Source organism: Branchiostoma lanceolatum, chromosome 12, assembly GCF_035083965.1.
Source record: "Branchiostoma lanceolatum isolate klBraLanc5 chromosome 12, klBraLanc5.hap2, whole genome shotgun sequence".
In the NCBI taxonomy this organism is placed as follows: domain Eukaryota; kingdom Metazoa; phylum Chordata; class Leptocardii; order Amphioxiformes; family Branchiostomatidae; genus Branchiostoma; species Branchiostoma lanceolatum.
Genome location: NC_089733.1, coordinates 11364588 through 11381089, shown reverse-complemented (window position 1 = coordinate 11381089; position 16502 = coordinate 11364588). Strand labels below are relative to the sequence as shown.

The following is a 16502-nucleotide window of genomic DNA, read 5'->3' as shown; positions in this document are numbered from 1 at the left end:
ACATATTTGCATATGGTATCTACTGTTTATTTTATGAGAATTCATGCAAAAAATGTTTTACATGGATGTCAAAACGCATCTCTCCTCACAACTTGTATGACGTACTGTCCCATACTTCCCGTGAGCCACTATTATTACCTTTGACCTTACAAAATGGCGGCAAGATTTGGAGTTCGATGTAGGAACACGTAAACTTTTACGATTTTATCGAAATAGGAAGACTTTTGCCAGATATATCTGTCAATGTACTAAAGGAGAGATGCGTTTTCGAGCAAAGATCGTCGATATTGCGTGCATACAGCACTTCACGCGTGAGTATTTCCAAGTTTTGTGATGTGATGTCGATTCTTGATGCAATCATAGAATTTCTGACGTAGCACAATATTTGCAACACGATTCGATTGATATGGTTTGTGCGATAATCATACATGCTATTTTTGAAGATAAGAAATCCTCAACATTGTAAGCAAATCATGTAACCTATAGCCTATAATATATATTTCTAAAGAAATGACATATTTTAGGGCATAATCTTCCGACGCGTGATTCGAATTTCCTTGTGTTGCGGAACCGGCTGCTATGTTTACCAAAGTTTCTCAAGAGGCCCAAAATGGCGACAGCTCGGGAACATGTGGATCCTTTGGACGCTGCTTTCGACGACATATTTCTCGCCGAAGAGAAGTTCCAAAACCAGGGCTACCAAGAGGGATTCGAGCTTGGGAAGCAAGCAGGGATTGAAGAAGGCCACGTCATGGGAATAAGTCAGGGAAGATCCATGGGATCAGAAATAGGATTCTATCACGGATTTGCTTGTTCATGGAAAGTTATTTTGGAACGTGACTCTTCAAAAGGACCTCGAGCCCTGAAGGCCGTAGACGCACTTTTGGAGCTGATCTGGAGAATACCCATTAGGAATGCCGAGTATGGTGGTCTCACAGAAGACCTGGACAGGATAAGGGCCAAGTTCAGACAAGTGTGTTCACTTCTTGGAGTGTCTCCTGACTTTGGTAACACCAAAACGTCACTGTCGTTTTAGAATGCTGAACCAAAGATATGCTTTCTCAAGGACCGTGTCATCTAAAGACATCCATAAAAAATGCAGTAACAGAGTGGAAAGGAAAACTCAAATGAGATGGAAATTTTGCGTATTTGAAGTTTGCTGTTAGCAACACTTCACAACTGCAAAACTTGCAAGTCTTTTGCAGCTACATGTACGTGTATCGGCTTACAGAGAAAATTTTAGAATGAATGCGCTTTCTCAAAAACCATGTCATCTGAATACATGCATATTGCATAACAAATCCAAAGATGGTGTGGAAAACTCAGACGACATGGAAATTTTGTGTGCTTGAAGTTTGCTGTTTGCAACACTTCACAACTGCAAAACTTGCAAGTCATTTTGCAGCTACGTGTATCGGCTTACAAAAGAGATTTGTATGTGACAGCTGGATGCCATACTGTGCCTTTATGATGGGGGATCTGTTACTATGATAGCAATGAATCTGATCGATCAAGACTGAAGATGTCGCCTCCCTGTTCTACACTTTTCACCAACAACATGATCACCTGCTGCTGCAACCTTGACCTCAGATGACCTGACAGGTCCAATTCTACTGAACAACTATGTACACCCTGAACCATGTGTGATAACTGGGCAAGAGATTACAGAAATCCAAGCAGAAGAAGACTTTTTATGTTAATCTTACATGACTTTGTCTTCATCATGCCACCGTGTTGTCATACTGATGTCTAATAGAACTGATCATCTATAATATCATATTATATAGTATCAGTGCATTTTGTTGGTACATTTGCACCTTTTTGTGAACACTTAAATACCAGGCAGTGGTCATCATTTAGCAAATAAACAAAGACAGTACTACTACTACTAGTAGTAGTGAAGGTCAATGTTATGTTCTTATGCTGCAGACATTGTACATGTACATGGATTTGCCTGAGACCAACATGTGGCTTCCAAATTAAAATCTACAATGCTTACAGTAGATTTTCTTTATGATTCATCAAGTTTCAGGAAATATTTTACTTTGTGATATCAGCAGCTCTCTTCACCTCAATTGATGAATTCGAGCAAAATACCTTTGCTCTATGATTTTAAGAACTTTCTCTTTGCCCATTTCACCTTCTGATTATGTCACAATGTAGTTTAATCAGATATTTTAGTCATATGTAACTGTTGATCAGAAAGTGTGAAGTCTCTACTACTTAAAGTATGATAGATACATGTAATAGTTTTTTAATTGTTTGTGTATGCATTTAGAGTGTGTTCATGACCTATAAGTCAACTGTCATGCCCATGAGCACTGCACTTGTCATTTGGAATTTTTAGCCGGTCATTTACCCATGAGAAAAGACTCATAAAACCCCATATCTTTACACTGCAGATATGCAAATACGCTTCTACACATTGAGTTTGATGTTGGTTCAACAATACAGCCTTTTTATGTCAGTCCATCATTTTATTGAGCTGTCATTCCAACATGAAGATATGTTTCCACATAGCTTTACAGGGTGCAGAGGAGCTGTGACTGTGAGTTTCTTGCTGCTTTACAAAATGGTGCTACCGTCTGACCAAAAATAAAGTGACGACTTTTACATATTCAGTTGTGTACATGTTTTTGGTCGCAACTCTTCTTTCACACTTCAGTCTATTTTAAGACAGTGTATATCCACAAAGAAGCCAATAACAAGGCTTGAGAATTGACCATTGCATGCTACACAATACTTGACAAAAACTAATAAGAAGCCTATCATGGAATCTGCATGTAGAAACATTTTGAGACTTTCTGAAGTTGAAGGCAATTCTTTGCTTTTTGAATATCAAATACGGTAGTTTACATTCCTGATTGCACATCATTGAAAATAAACTGCATGATGGAAAGATACAGACATATGACATATTTCATTAAATGATTTATTTCATCAAAGTTACAGTGTGATACATATGGAAACACAGGCAGCTTTATCATACAAATTAGAAATGACAAAAATGGTAATATGTATATTAATTACAATTACCTTTCCTTGGAAATTGTGCAAGGACACAGAATCTGACTACTGTAAATGCAGAAATGTTTGCGGGGATTTAATTTCGCGGTAGAAAATGGAGTGTTCGCAGTGGTTTAGAGTTCGCCTTTGATAGTAGTGCTACAGCTACATAATGGAACGGCTTTTTGCGGTGGTTTTAAGTTCACGGTAAAGAGTTCACCATGAAAACTGCGAACATAAAACCACTGCAAATTTCTGCATTTACAGTACAGTCTGTACCTTTCTCCTAGATAAAAATAACCGTTCCTTGTCCCCTCTTGACAGGAGTGGTCTCCACCATCTCCAAGCTGTGCAAGACCTGCACCTTCAGACTCACACCTGGAAAAATCTACTTCATCCTGTCTGAACAGGTGGCTAATGGTGGAGTCAGCATGTGGTGTGAACTTCCTCAGGTGAGAATGAATTGACTTTATTGCTTGACAGTTGTACCTGGTACCATGTATGGCAATGGTAACAAGGTTATGTTAGCCTGGGTGCCATCCTAGTTTGTAAGGGAATGAGTTTGGGAGACCCGGTAATGGTCACATTTCTAAACCGGGGCCTGGGGTGTCTGCAGGAATGAAAAGTATGATACAAAAGACAACAAAACACACAGAATGTGAAAAAAAGTCATGGGCATAATTTGTGTAATTCTTGATATATTTGTATGTTTAGTTTTCTTCCCGTAAACAGCCTGCCCGGGCCCCAGTTTTGAAATGTGATCAACTAGGACGGCACCTAGGCTAAGGTTATGTACTAGTTAGTATCTATTGTTATAGAAAGATTCAGGCTTTGCTTTAACTTTATGTAATTCCAGTTGCACTTTCAACCCCCTGCAGGCAAACTTCTTTGACCAGTTCCAGATGGAGGGAGTGTCAGCTGAGGATAATGAGATCTACCTGGAGCTGGTCCCAGATAACATGAGCAGGGCACTGAAGTCTGCACAGGCTGCCAAACTGGTCAAAATCAAACTCACCAAGAAACATGCAGCTTGTCTTACCTTTGACATTGAGTTGGTGAGTCTTAGTAGCCTGGAATCCAAACCTATTATAGCTCCTGAGTCTCCTCTCCGCAAATAATAGGTTTGGATTCCAGTCTAGAGTCTTAGTGCTGTTCACACTTGTGCGTATATTCAAGTCTGTATGAGTTGTGTTTTGACATTTTTTTGTTGTAGGTAAAATTTGCGACTGGGAAATTTGTTTGTTTCGGTACGATAACCAGGCTTCACAACAGTGAATCAAAGTGAAAACAAATTCTCTTCCGCAAACTTTACATAAGTCAAAAAATGTATATACGCAACTCATACAGGCTTGAAAATACGCACAAGTGTGAACAGGCCCTAAGATAACATCAGTTTATTTCCTTGGTTCTTGGAAATTTCTGTCTTGAACTTAAACCTTATGCTACAGGTAAGGATGCTATCTGAAACATCTGACCCTTAACAAAACTTATCCAGTTTATTGAGTAACTTTTGTATTGTCCATCTTATTACCTTGATGTCTAACTTTCATCGACGTATGGTTTGATGGTTGGTCAAAGGTGAGCTTGAGTATCTGGTGATAACTTTAAACCTTAGCCTAGTTCATGATGTCTGGAAGTAATCTGTAGAAAATGTTCATTCAAATGTTCTCTTCCCAATTATTATTTTCTAATCCTAACATTACTAATTCGACATCACCAAACTTCAGTACTTAGTAGCTGTAACAGTTGTATTTCTGTAGATTTTGCGTTGTTGCAACGTTATACCCATCAAGCTTGCTAAGGTACATGTAGCTGTTTGGCCCCAAACTTTGTATTTGTTACTTGGTCAGGCAGCAGTTAAAAGGATGTGGTGTTTTAATCTACATGTAAGATGTAATGGGTCCCTTGTAATGATTGTTGTCCGTGGTAGCCCTCCCTGACCAACCAATCCAGAACTGTTGTCCATGACGTGCCGGTGAACGTGATCGCTCGCAGACTTTGGGGAGAATACCAGGAACCAGCCATGCCACAGTTTGATGTAGGTCTTTTATCATACTCTACTGCTTTAAATTTTGTACTTCTAGAAGAATGCTAACCCTACCATTGCAAGTGATAATATCACATATGGGTGAAGGTTCGAAATTCTCTTTCTAAATCATGATGTCATGTTATGTTCTATGTTTCACGTTTGTGTTGACCTGTATTATCAGTTATAATGTTTTATAACTTTATGGTTAAAGGCTCCATACTATGCCTTCTATACGACAATGACGTAACTTACTACTAGTATACACGTCAGTCACAATATGTATTCATACTTTTGATGTTTAAAAGATACTTTGATCGTTCAGAACATACAATGTACTTCAAAACCAAAGAAATACAAAGGACTTTCATGACAATTTGGCCAAAGGATAACAGTTTTTCTTTATTCATCTCACTCTCAGAACAAGACTTCCATTTTTAAAAGCTTAAGGGAAATTTATACATTTCTTTATTGATCAATCTGGAATGCGTATGGGTAGTCCCTTCAGCCATAGAGGACCGATTACCAAGGGAGCCCATAACAGGTAAACAGAATACAAACTTAGCAAGTATAAATGTTACAAGTGAAATAAAACTCCGCTGTACAAATTAATAAAATACAAAATTATAATGGTAAATTATAGATTTGTAAACAATAAATTGTAGTTGAAAATCACAAGCAACGACAGTCACAAGAACCAAATAAAAGTAGTCTAGTTTATATATGTATTTTACATTGTTGTTTCAGGTGAGTGTATACCTGCCCGCTCTCAAGACAATCAAAACTGTGGTGGAGAAGATGAAGAACTTGTCAAACTTTCTGGTGAGATTTGCAAAATGTTGTAGTTTTATGGAGCATAAATGATTGGGTTAAGATATCGTGAAGAGAGAAACACAATAATTTTCTTTGTACATGCCTAGAAGCAGGGCATCCAATTTCTTATTATTTTCAGTACGAACTAAATGCCTGCCTTTCTCTGACTCCAGACTGATATAGTTTCATCTTCCCAATCAGTCACCACCACATCTCCACCTGGTGACACAGCAAGAGCATGAGGACCATCCGTTCCACTTCCAATGTGGTGCAGAAATCTGCCCTGACTGTCAAACATTTTCACACAACCATTTCCACTGTCAGCCACAATGATGTTTCCCATTCCATTAACACAAATTCCCTCAGGATATCTCAACTGACTTTCATCAGATCCCTCACTGCCAAACCTGAACTTGAAGTTCCCTTGTCTGTCCAAGACATGGACACAGTGATTGTTGATGTCAGTGACTAGAATGTTCCCTTTCCCATCCACAGTGACATACTGTGGCCACCAAGGCTTTGGTGATCTATGACCTGAACCATATGTACCTACCTTAGAACCACCTTGGTTAAAAACTAGAAGTTGACCATTCTTCCCATCATACTCTGTAACAATCACCTGTTCTGTACCCATATCTACAGTTATGCTACGAAAGTAAGTTACACCTGGAAGATCTATATGAATGTTGGCCAAACAGGTGCCTTCCCTGGAATACTGCACTACATGATCACAGCCCACCACCCACAGGTTGTCATTTCTATCTACAGCAACATCATGTGGTTCAAACTTTTGACCAATTTCCCCTGGCAGAGATGTTGTGAACTCTCTGATGTAAACACCATCCATTGTGAACACCAGAATTTTCCTCTTCCAACAATCAACAATGTAGAGCTCATTGTGTTGTGAAACAGTTGCTCCCATAGGATCATTGAATTCCCTACTGGATCCCTCTCCCCCAAAGATGACCTTCCTTACCCATGGTTGTCCCACCTTGATTGACCTCACATTTAAGCCTGTGTCTCGCCCTTTGGGCTTAACCACAGACTGTTCGACTTGTTCTGTATTTTTTGCTTTGGCAATCAGCAGCTCCTCTATTATGGCCGCCATGTTCTTGTTGGTCTCGTGAAGTTGCTGGATTTTCTCGTTCATTTCTGCCTTCTGTTCCAGGAAGATTTTCTGGGCTTTCCTATTTTTCTCTTTTAACATCTTAACCTCCTTCTCTCTAGTTGTTTGTTCCGCTGTCAGCAGTTTCTCTACTCTCGCTCCCAAGTGAATTTTTTCTGATTCCTCATCTTTCTTTTTTAACATCGTTACCTCCTCTTTCATGGCATCTACTACCTGCCTACCTTTAATCAACTGTCCCTGCAATCTCTCTCTAGTTGTTTGTTCGGCTGTCAGCAGCTCCTCTATTTTGGCATCCTTGCTCATGTTTGTCTCCTTAAGCTGCTGGATTTTCTCCTTCAGTTCCAGGAGGATTTTTTCTGCTTTCTCATCTTTCTCTTTCAGCATCTTTACTCCTTCCTCCTTCCTCACAGCATCTACTCCCTGCCTGCCTGTCAACACTTGCCCCTGCGTCATCTGAAGCTGAACTTTCTCTGCTTGTTTTGATTTCTCTCTTGTTGTTTGTATGGCCGACTGTACTTGTCTGTACCACATGTTGATGTCATCAGTCCTGTCTGTACAGGGCTCGTCCTCTCTACCAATCACAGCCAGGTCTAGGCTTCTCAGGCTGGAACAGTCCACATGTCTGCTGGGGGGTGGCAGGTCCAGCAGGTTGTCGACAGAAGTGGTACGGTCCAGTCCTGTTCATTAGGAAGGATGGAGTTAGTACTAGAGATACTTGACTCTGTTAAAAGTTATTTTCCAAAAATGTCGTAATTCCCTTGAAACAAAGTCATCTATCTACCAAACAAAAAACAAGACATAAGTGAAACTCACTGTTACTATAAGTTGTATTTCTCACCTTGCCCCAGTCTGTCTCGTACCCTCACATAGTCTTCATGCTTCACCTGGAGCCTCACGATCAGCTGTGCACCCTTGACCTTGTCCTGTAGGTGGTCTGAGATGAGGATGTGTGAGAGTTGTTGAGACAGGGTTCCCTCCCCAACCCTGTAGTGGTTGTGGTAGAACCTGTCCACATCAGTCTGGCGCAGGAACGTCAGGAGGAGGATGATAGATCCCTTCAGGGCTCTCTTTAACAGAGCTTTGTGTTTGTTAAAGATTTTTCGTACTTCTCTGTAGCGTACAGGGTCATTGAGTACTTCTACAGTAAAGAGAGCACGCTCAACTTCCAGGATTCGCTCCCTGATTTGTTCCCTGCGTTCTTCACTGATGTCTCTGGCCTGCCCCTGAGCAGAGGTTTGTTTTGCCAGGCCCAGATGTAGGTGCACAGGAAGGACTGGGTCTGTACAGCACAGTTATAGAGGGGAATTCAAAAGATTAGAAAGCAATGTCCTTGAACATTATCAAACCAAAATGTTAAGTTCACAGCTTCAAGAGTGTCAGTTTCCAATTGAGTATTTATGGGGAACATAGCATAATCATTATTGAAACTGAATAATTTACTTTAATTACTTTACTTAGCGTCCCCTTTCCTAAATTGATTGACAGATAAAAATTGAGGACTTTATGTGCACAAATATTGCCTGTCTTTTTTTTAAATCTAAATCATAATTGGCTTTTTCAGAATATCATAAAGGCTCATACCAGGATAATTGTCTTTCAGACTGTCCACAACATGTTGTAGCTCTGCATCTTGTAGGGCCTTGATCAGCACATGTATGGTGGCAGCATTTCCCTTCTGCTTGTACCATTGCTGTAGTAGGTCCATACAGCGGGACTTGTCATCCCGGTGTTTGCCATCAATGTTTTGTATGTCTGGTGTGTCAAAATCAAGATGCCAAGCCAGGTCCTTCCAGTCTGAGCTCACCCTGTTCTTGATGAAGCTAAAATACCTCTTGACACCTGCAATGAAATGCATAGTATGGGAAAACATAAGCTGAACATTTAGATTAGATATATTATACACATAATGAGATACTCAGGTAAACATAGTTTTGCAGTGTCTACCACTCAAAAATCATGACCATAGCATGGCCATAACACGAGATATCAAACTTGACCTTCATTATATGGACCCCTCCTCATCTACCAAATATCATGAGAATCCATCCACAGCTTCTTGATTTTTGCTGGCAACATACGAAACTACACACACCCACAAATAAATGACACCGAAAAGATAACTTTAGATAACTTTTGCAAAACATATAATAACATTATATTACAGTACTAAGCAATTCAAGAAGAGGTCTGCTAGGAAGGCCAAAAAACGATTGTCATGACTCTATGTTGTCTTTGGACATACATGTAAATTGGCACACTAAATGGAGGATACCAAAATAGCAACCCTGACAATGAGGCTAGAACAATTGTTACTACATACATATACATGTTAACTTGCATGACAGGACTTTGGACTCAAAGTGGTTCAAAATATAATAGTATCCTAATAGTCTTGTTTATGTATTAATGATCTCACCTTGTTTAGACATGTTGCAAACGGCTCTAATTTAAAGCTTTTATTTCTGTGAAAGAAACAACAAACAAACGGTATATTTGACATTGCAATGTTTACTGCTGGGCAAAGCAAAATCTGTAAAGACGTTGAGAGTAACTATACATTACATCGTACATAGTACATGTAGTACAGAACCTGGAAGTGATAAGCTGAAATGTTGATTTTAAGTTACAATAGTTGTAATTGTTACTTTTTTGACATACTAACATCAGCTGATTATGATTGTATAACTGACATGCAGCTTACCTTAAAGTTTCCTCCGGACAAAGAATTGTTTCCTTTAAAGCCTGCCTGAATCATGGCAGCGTCTCAGGCTTCAGATCTAAAGTGTATTTGAACAATGACAATAAGTTACAGCCTTTACAGCCATTCTCATTGGTACAGTTGTTTGCTCTTGTTTAATAAGTGACAAGTTGTTGGTTTTTCTGGCTGGAGAACTTTGATATTTCATGATACCCTTTTATAAGTTACAAAACAAAAGTCTAGCTTGACAACTCTGCACTGAAATATTTCAGTTGTAGATTTCTGACACACTAACGTCAGCTGATACTATTAATTGTATAATTCAGACAGCTTACCTTTCATTGAGACAAAAACTGTTTCCTTGACTGCCTGCTTACTTAGTAAATCATGGCGACATCTCTGGCTTCAGGTCAAGGTTCATTGGGACAGTGACGCTTTTTAGACAGCCTTTCTCATTGGTCATAGTTGTTTACTCTAAGTTACTTGGTTGTTTTTTCTGGCTAACAAACTTTCCATGATAGAAATGTTAACCTAGTACATTGACCAAATACACACAAAGAATTATTCAAGTCATAAGAGACTTGTTCTGTTTTGTCACCATAATCTTCAAACCATTCTACACCAATCACAGAGCCATTACTGAATACTTGTGCAGGATTCCTCACACCTGAATGCACCTTCAGTCAGAACACACCCCTTAATGTCAGGCAGGGTCAAAATTCACAGCTGACTGGTTCATTATTGTGGTTCAACTGCAATTCTGAGAATGGTGTTCAATCAGAGTTATTTTGAGTTGCATGAATACAGTAATTTGAGCCCTACTAAATGATTTGTGAATGGTTTTAACAGCCAGGAATTCATGGTATAGACAAGCTATGTTTGAGCAAGGAGGTTATATTCTACTAACCCTTGTAGCCTCCTTGGTTTGAAACAGTTCGGCTAGTATATTCTATAGTTGGTGCTTTTATAACTGTATCTTGATCATAAGATATTCTTGATTGACAGGTGATGTCGGCCAATAGGAACGGAGACATGACCCTGAAGGTGGAGACTGACATGGCAGAGGTCACCACCCTCTTCCGAGATCTGGAGATTCCTTCCTGGTGTAAGTAGTCCCTCTATCAACATACATGTGCATGGCAACACTGTTGTCTGAACATACATGTACTTAACATTCTGAATTTTAATACTGTGGTCAACCACACACATAGCACTACTTAATTATATTGGTGTGAATAGTGTGCAGTTATCGTAAAATGATTCCAACTCTGAATTTCCAACTGAGAGCAAAATAGGCTGAAAGTAAAGAGCAAAGCTTGATAAAGTTCGGAAATGCATGTGAGAAGTATTGAAATTTGCCCCTTGCTGGATCGAAATGATGAGGCACTCTGTTTTTGTAGACCATGAAAGTGTAAAACAGCATCCAGTTTAATTTGAGAATTCCAGTTTAATTTAGGAGTACCTCCCACATTTCAGCAATGTTAAACCCAAATGGCTTAATATCACATCTGGTAGGTATGTAAAAATGAAGTTAAGAATATGTAGCAGCCATTGATTACTCCATGGGGATTAACCCAATTCTTTCTGGAGAATTGAGCCAGAATTCTCCCCGGAAGTGGACTTGTGGAGATTTCTGGGAAATAGAGCTATAATTCTGCAGGATTCTGGGACCTGGAGGCAGAATTCTGGGAATTGGAGATAGAATTCTCGGAACTAGAGCCTGAATTCTGCAGAATTATACCTTCCAACACTTATACCTTCAAATTGGTGTTTTCTTCCTTCACCTTTGTATTTTCTTTCTGCACATCAGTCTCTCTTCCAGTATATAGATAAATTCTGAATTCTGGCTCCAGGTCCCTGAATTCTGACTGCAGGTCCCAGAATTCTGTCTGCAGGTCCCAAAATCTCTTCTATCAATCTCTTATTTTCCCCACAGTGAGAGAAGAAGAGTTGAGTGTGTCTAAACGACTATAAAGAGAAAAAGAGGATGAGATCGCAGATGCTAATAATTATGAAACAGTTGTTTTTACTTTCCCCATAGCAAGTTTCATTATTACAGCAAGAGAAGAAAAGTCTGTTGTCCGTCTGAGTGATCATTTAAGAGTCGTGAAATAGTTTTTATTTTCCCCACAGCAAGAGAAGAAGAATCAGGTGTCTCTCAGAGTGACCGTGACCCTGAGGAGATGGCCGAGGCTCGTGTGGACATCAGGAAGTTCTCACAGTTCCTGGCCGGGCAGCAGGTCAACCCTGACAGGGTCATATGTAGTGAGTTTTTGGCGACACCCCAAAGCTGGAGCCGTTTTGTGGAATTTTCTCAAGTTGTACTAAATCTTCTGTTCTTAGATTAAGCCAGACGGGATCATATGTAGTGAGTGGGTCAATAAACTTTTTGGTGACACCTCAGGGCTGGAGCCGTTTCATGGAACTTTCTCGAGTTGATCTAAGTCCTCTATTTTTAAATCAAGCCAGACAGGATCATGTGTAGTGAGTCCGTCAATATACTTTTTGGTGACACCTCGGCTGGAGCCGCTTCATGGAACTTTCTCGAGTTGATCTAAGTCCTATTTTCTTAAATCAAGCCAGACAGGATCATGTGTAGTGAGTCCGTCAATATAGTTTTTGGTGACACCTCAGGGCTGGAGACATTTATGGAACTTTTTATTGTTACATTCACGCAGTCATGTATTTCAAATCTGTACTTAGATCAATCCTCGTGACAGGATCATACCTATGTTAGTGAGTTTGTCAATTTTGTTTGAGCCAATATTGCTTCAGGACTATAGCCCTTTTCTTGATTCTTTTCCAATTTGCCAATTCTACTTTAGACATCAAATACGAATATGATACCTCAATATATATATGAATACATTTTAGTGCCAAAAAGAATTTATTAAACTGACTGCATGATGATGCATGATGTGTTAGGACCTGATTCACTCTGGCTGCAAAATGGATGAATTTCTAGACTATAACTACATTGTATTTCTTGTGAAGGCAGCTAACAACAACCAAATGTCTATGATAGCACAGAATTTTGCTCACTAGTGCAATTGTCTAATTCTTACTATATTTCTTTTTTTTCCCTTTCATCAGACATAGTTGACGGGAATATTCTTCACTTCTTTGTTCTACACGAAGACTTGTCCCTTCAATACTTCATTCCTACAGTTGCACTTTGAAGTTTGGAGTGGTAAGTTTTTGTACAAAAAGTTTGTACAGCATTTTGATTTGTTATGTAAGCATGAGAAGTACAAATGTAAACACATTGATTTTATACCATTTGTAAGTAATATGCAGGACTATGAGTCTGAATCCCCTTTCTTATAATAATCTTAAACTTGCTGTTTTTATCCCACAGGTCTTCTTGCTAGGCATTGATTGTGTGTCCAGTTCCAGGCCGGAAGATACAGTTCTTGAATTGGAAAGTTTCTATCGTGTGCAGCATTTCAAACTCGTACATGTACTTTAAACATTGTGTATTCAACTCTCTGTCTTCTGAAGCTGGTAATGAGTTACATCATGTATATTGAAAAAGGCCACACTTATTTGATCCGTTTGGTCTTACATTGAAAAGAATACAAGTAAATCAAATGAAGATTAACATGAAAACAGAGTTAGATGCGAAAGCCTTTACCTTTGTACATGTATGCTCTGTCAGTCGGATTCACTTCTTCCTCCCCGTACTCTGTTTTAATGTTATCCTCTTCCTTGATTTACTTTAAAATTTCAAAGAAATGAGGAAATAAACTGGTGTGACCTAAGGTGCAATTGATTATTACTTTTTCTTGAGCCTCATAAGAGCATGTTCGGCACATGTAGGAAGACTTGTACGCTCCAAAAAATATCATAAATCTAGGGGTTATATAACATACCAATTAAGGACAGGAAAGTAAGATCGATACTGTCTTCTTTAAACTGTTTGTCCTTTCAAGCTTTTGGTATTCTGCTTCTGTTCCCTAAGTGTGCAGCGGTTTCAGGTAAATCCTTCAATAACTGACCTGTGTGGTTTAATAAAGGCAAACCTGTAGAGACCAGGGAGCAGTCGTGCTGAACACACAGCATTATTGGTTTAGGGGTCAGGAAGAGAATGACAAAAACTCAAATGGAGTTTTATTCCTTTCATAGATTTTGTCTGCACTGAGACACAAGGACATAATTGATATTTTGCAGCATGAAAAGATTGTACATACCAGTACTACAAGTATGTAGTCATATTAGTTACCAAAAAGGCATTATGCTTTGATTTTGATTGAAAGTACTTTTGTATTGCATTGTAGAATCAAATGAGGAATTTTAAAGATAGATTATAAAATCAAAATTTGCATGTGCAGTGGGACAACATCAAATTTCAAAGATGTTGGTAGAATTGAAGTAAAACAGAAATTCCACACTGTTGTCGATATGTTTTGCTGTTACCGTATATGGCCTTGAAAGTTGTGTGGATAGTAATATTGTTTGATGGTAACGGTTACATTATACCATTTTCCCTACCATGAAATATCCAGTCATTTTTCATTCCTTAGTCCAAGACTTATCCATCATCTTAGAACTCACCTTTCATTGCAAGCTGTCATTTTTTAGAAATATGAAACAGCCTAGTGGGGCAATAAAGTCTGGATATCATGAAGGATGTATGAGTTATATTGTTTGAGCTGAATATTGAATTTAGTTTGACACCCACGTTTTCCCAAATCCTTGGGGATTAAATCCTCTCAATAAAACTGGGCTTGGAGCTGCTCATTTAGAGGGCAGCCAACTTCTCAACTAGTGAAGCATGTCTTAGAGAGGGGAGTTTCTTAGGCCTCACAAATTCATCTCCTTGGTTCTCAGACACTCTGAGATGAAGATTTAGCAAGAGGTCAAGATGAAACCAGCAGAGCTCAGGGAGAAAGACAACATTCAATGTAGCCATATTCAAGTCTTTCTCCATGATTCGCACTTGAAACTGTGTACCGGGGGTACAGACTTTCCTCTGAAATGGTTTCGAAAAAACTTGGAGGTACACCCCCCAAAAACACTGTTTGAACCAAGTTAATGAATAGACCTATGCTGATTGTCCATCGCAATTAGCAGTTCAACCAATGATACCTTTCAATTATAGGCTTGACCAATAAGAGAGTGGCTGCATTTCCATCAAATATTTGTATTTTTTAATGTTTTATTTTCCATTTCTATGTTTTGACTGATGTGGGCTGGCTATGGAATTGTCTATTTCTTTTCATATTGATCTGCTGTATTCCTTTAAGATTCGAGAACCAAGAAGTTAAAGTGATGCGGCCCAAGAAAGTCATTCCTTGACAGTTACGTCTTATTGAGGTTGCCCAGTGATATGTGGGCTGTTTGATTTATTACATCGAAAGACAGCTGCCCTTTGAGGCATGGTCCTGCATGTACTTCTGTATGGTCCAGAAAGTTTGACTCTTGAAAGTACAGTCAAAACTGTCTAAGAAGACCACTCAGGGTGTAGATATTTAGTCACTATAGACAGGATTCTTACTGCTTGCATCAATGGGAAAAATTAAGGGACCGCCAAAATGTGGTCACATTGGCTAGGTGGTCCCTTTGTACAGGTTGGACTGTAAAAAAGATACCTACTGAATACATGTTGTCTAGTTTCTAAAATTGTTAATCAATTTTTCTTTAAGCAAAAATTATGACAAGAAGTTAGGTTGTTCCGTTTCTTGTTATTGTACAGCAGTCAGTTTTGTTAGAAATGTCTCTATTTTGTATACAATGACATTTGTACAGACAGAGGTTGCTTAAATAAAGATATCTAACAAGTTGGTTTTGCAATTACATTGTATCGTGTTTTCTTTTTGTCAATTTGATGTATGGAACCCAGAAAGTAGACTGCTAAAATGTATAAATTATTCATGCAAGTCTCTAGTAGTAACTTTGGGAAGACCCATAGCATTTAGCAATTTAGAGAGAAAACCGTTTGCATTTAAAGTGAATAATTGCTATAAGACAAGAGATACCCAAATGGAAGGAATCATGAAGATGTGTTTATTTTTAAAAGCTACAACAGAAGATACTGAAATAGAGGGAAGAAACATCAACACGCATAAATCCTACAGGCCGCCAGTCATTAAAAATAATGTTATCAAGGACTTCTCAAGAATGTCTTAAACACCTGGATAAGTGTGCGTACCTTGGGGATTACCAATGCTGCACAAGTAGGGTACCTGTCATGGTTGGTGTGTGTGTGAGTGTGCGTGCATACGTGAGTGGGTGTGCATGTATCTGTGTGTATATGTATACATGTATTTAGTAATGTGGCTGTAAAAAAAGTTCCCCACACAACATCTGCTTGGAGACAACACGCTAACTTTCTCCGCCACTTTCACTAGCAGACGACCGGAAGCTTCCCTGTGCATGTTGGGACGGACGGGCCTGGTATTTCCGGTGACGTCACGGCGCAGTGCCGGGTTCATGGGGACTACCATTTGTCCACTTCCATGTTGTAAAGCCGATTTCCCCCTCCCTTTCTGACGCCTTCCAGCTCCGAAAAAAACGAGGATCTGTCGCGGATTGCCTGGCCGAGCTGCCGATCGCCTGGCGAGCGGGACCGGGACGGAAGAGGGGTAAGTAGCGGTCGCACGGCGGCGGGGGGGAAGGGGGTGTGCACCGCCGGCTGGGCGAACACGCTCCGAGAGGGGAGGGGTACTCCCAGACAGCTGTATGGTCCGGAACGTGTTTTTCCCTTTCCCTAAACCCCTTTCCCTTTAGTAGCCTTTTCTACAGATTCAATACACAGTATTCCTTCATACCATATTCTAGCTGCAATTTCTTCCCGCTAGCTAGAGCACAAAGGAAAAGAAATAATATTATCG

General features: G+C 39.4%; 4 protein-coding genes across 20 annotated transcripts in view; 3 read left to right on the top strand and 1 right to left on the bottom strand.

The window, feature by feature from the left end:
* The first annotated feature begins 123 nt into the window (after nt 1-123).
* Nucleotides 124-15465, top strand: LOC136445543 (checkpoint protein HUS1-like). Of its 2 annotated transcripts, XM_066443601.1 has the most exons (9): nt 124-311; nt 3331-3458; nt 3885-4061; nt 4937-5044; nt 5780-5854; nt 10675-10774; nt 11803-11934; nt 12763-12859; nt 13028-15465. In XM_066443601.1, the coding sequence occupies exons 1-8, from the start codon at nt 260-262 to the stop codon at nt 12846-12848; spliced, it is 858 nt and encodes a 285-aa protein (XP_066299698.1). In that variant the 5' UTR covers nt 124-259; the 3' UTR covers nt 12849-12859; nt 13028-15465. The 2 variants fall into 2 exon arrangements, with proteins under 2 accessions (XP_066299698.1, XP_066299699.1); XM_066443602.1 differs by lacking the exon at nt 5780-5854.
* Nucleotides 359-2617, top strand: LOC136445548 (protein LTO1 homolog). Its single transcript, XM_066443607.1, has one exon. It carries the CDS (start codon nt 611-613, stop codon nt 1034-1036), a length of 426 nt encoding a protein of 141 aa, XP_066299704.1. The 5' UTR covers nt 359-610; the 3' UTR covers nt 1037-2617.
* On the bottom strand, nt 5852-10076 carry LOC136445522 (E3 ubiquitin-protein ligase TRIM32-like). The gene is made up of 6 exons (XM_066443575.1): nt 10005-10076; nt 9673-9748; nt 9388-9433; nt 8553-8810; nt 7810-8250; nt 5852-7648 (listed from the first exon to the last, which is right to left on the bottom strand). The coding sequence occupies exons 3-6, from the start codon at nt 9398-9400 to the stop codon at nt 5991-5993; spliced, it is 2370 nt and encodes a 789-aa protein (XP_066299672.1). The 5' UTR covers nt 9401-9433; nt 9673-9748; nt 10005-10076; the 3' UTR covers nt 5852-5990.
* Nucleotides 15466-16061: 596 nt separating the features above from the next.
* LOC136445518 (cAMP-regulated phosphoprotein 21-like) overlaps nt 16062-16502 on the top strand; it is a 98422-nt gene continuing 97981 nt past the window's right edge. For all 16 annotated transcript variants that reach the window (XM_066443555.1, XM_066443570.1, XM_066443568.1 and 13 more), the window contains exon 1: nt 16062-16253. The gene's annotated coding sequence lies outside the window, so the exon portion shown is untranslated. The remainder of the gene's footprint in view (nt 16254-16502) is intronic.

What these genes read in the sequence shown, in the direction of transcription:
- LOC136445543 (XM_066443601.1), top strand. Translation starts at nt 260, where the DNA reads ATGCGTTTTCGAGCAAAGATCGTCGATATTGCGTGCATACAGCACTTC. An exon ending in GTGCATACAGCACTTCACGC is followed by an intron (nt 312 to 3,330) that starts GTGAGTATTTCC and finishes CCCTCTTGACAG; the next exon opens with GAGTGGTCTCCACCATCTCC. An exon ending in AGAACTTGTCAAACTTTCTG is followed by an intron (nt 5,855 to 10,674) that starts GTGAGATTTGCA and finishes CTTGATTGACAG; the next exon opens with GTGATGTCGGCCAATAGGAA.
- LOC136445548 (XM_066443607.1), top strand. Translation starts at nt 611, where the DNA reads ATGGCGACAGCTCGGGAACATGTGGATCCTTTGGACGCTGCTTTCGAC.
- LOC136445522 (XM_066443575.1), bottom strand. An exon ending in TCTGAAAGACAATTATCCTG is followed by an intron (nt 8,251 to 8,552) that starts GTATGAGCCTTT and finishes TGTGCTGTACAG; the next exon opens with ACCCAGTCCTTCCTGTGCAC. An exon ending in ACGAGACAGACTGGGGCAAG is followed by an intron (nt 7,649 to 7,809) that starts GTGAGAAATACA and finishes CCTAATGAACAG; the next exon opens with GACTGGACCGTACCACTTCT.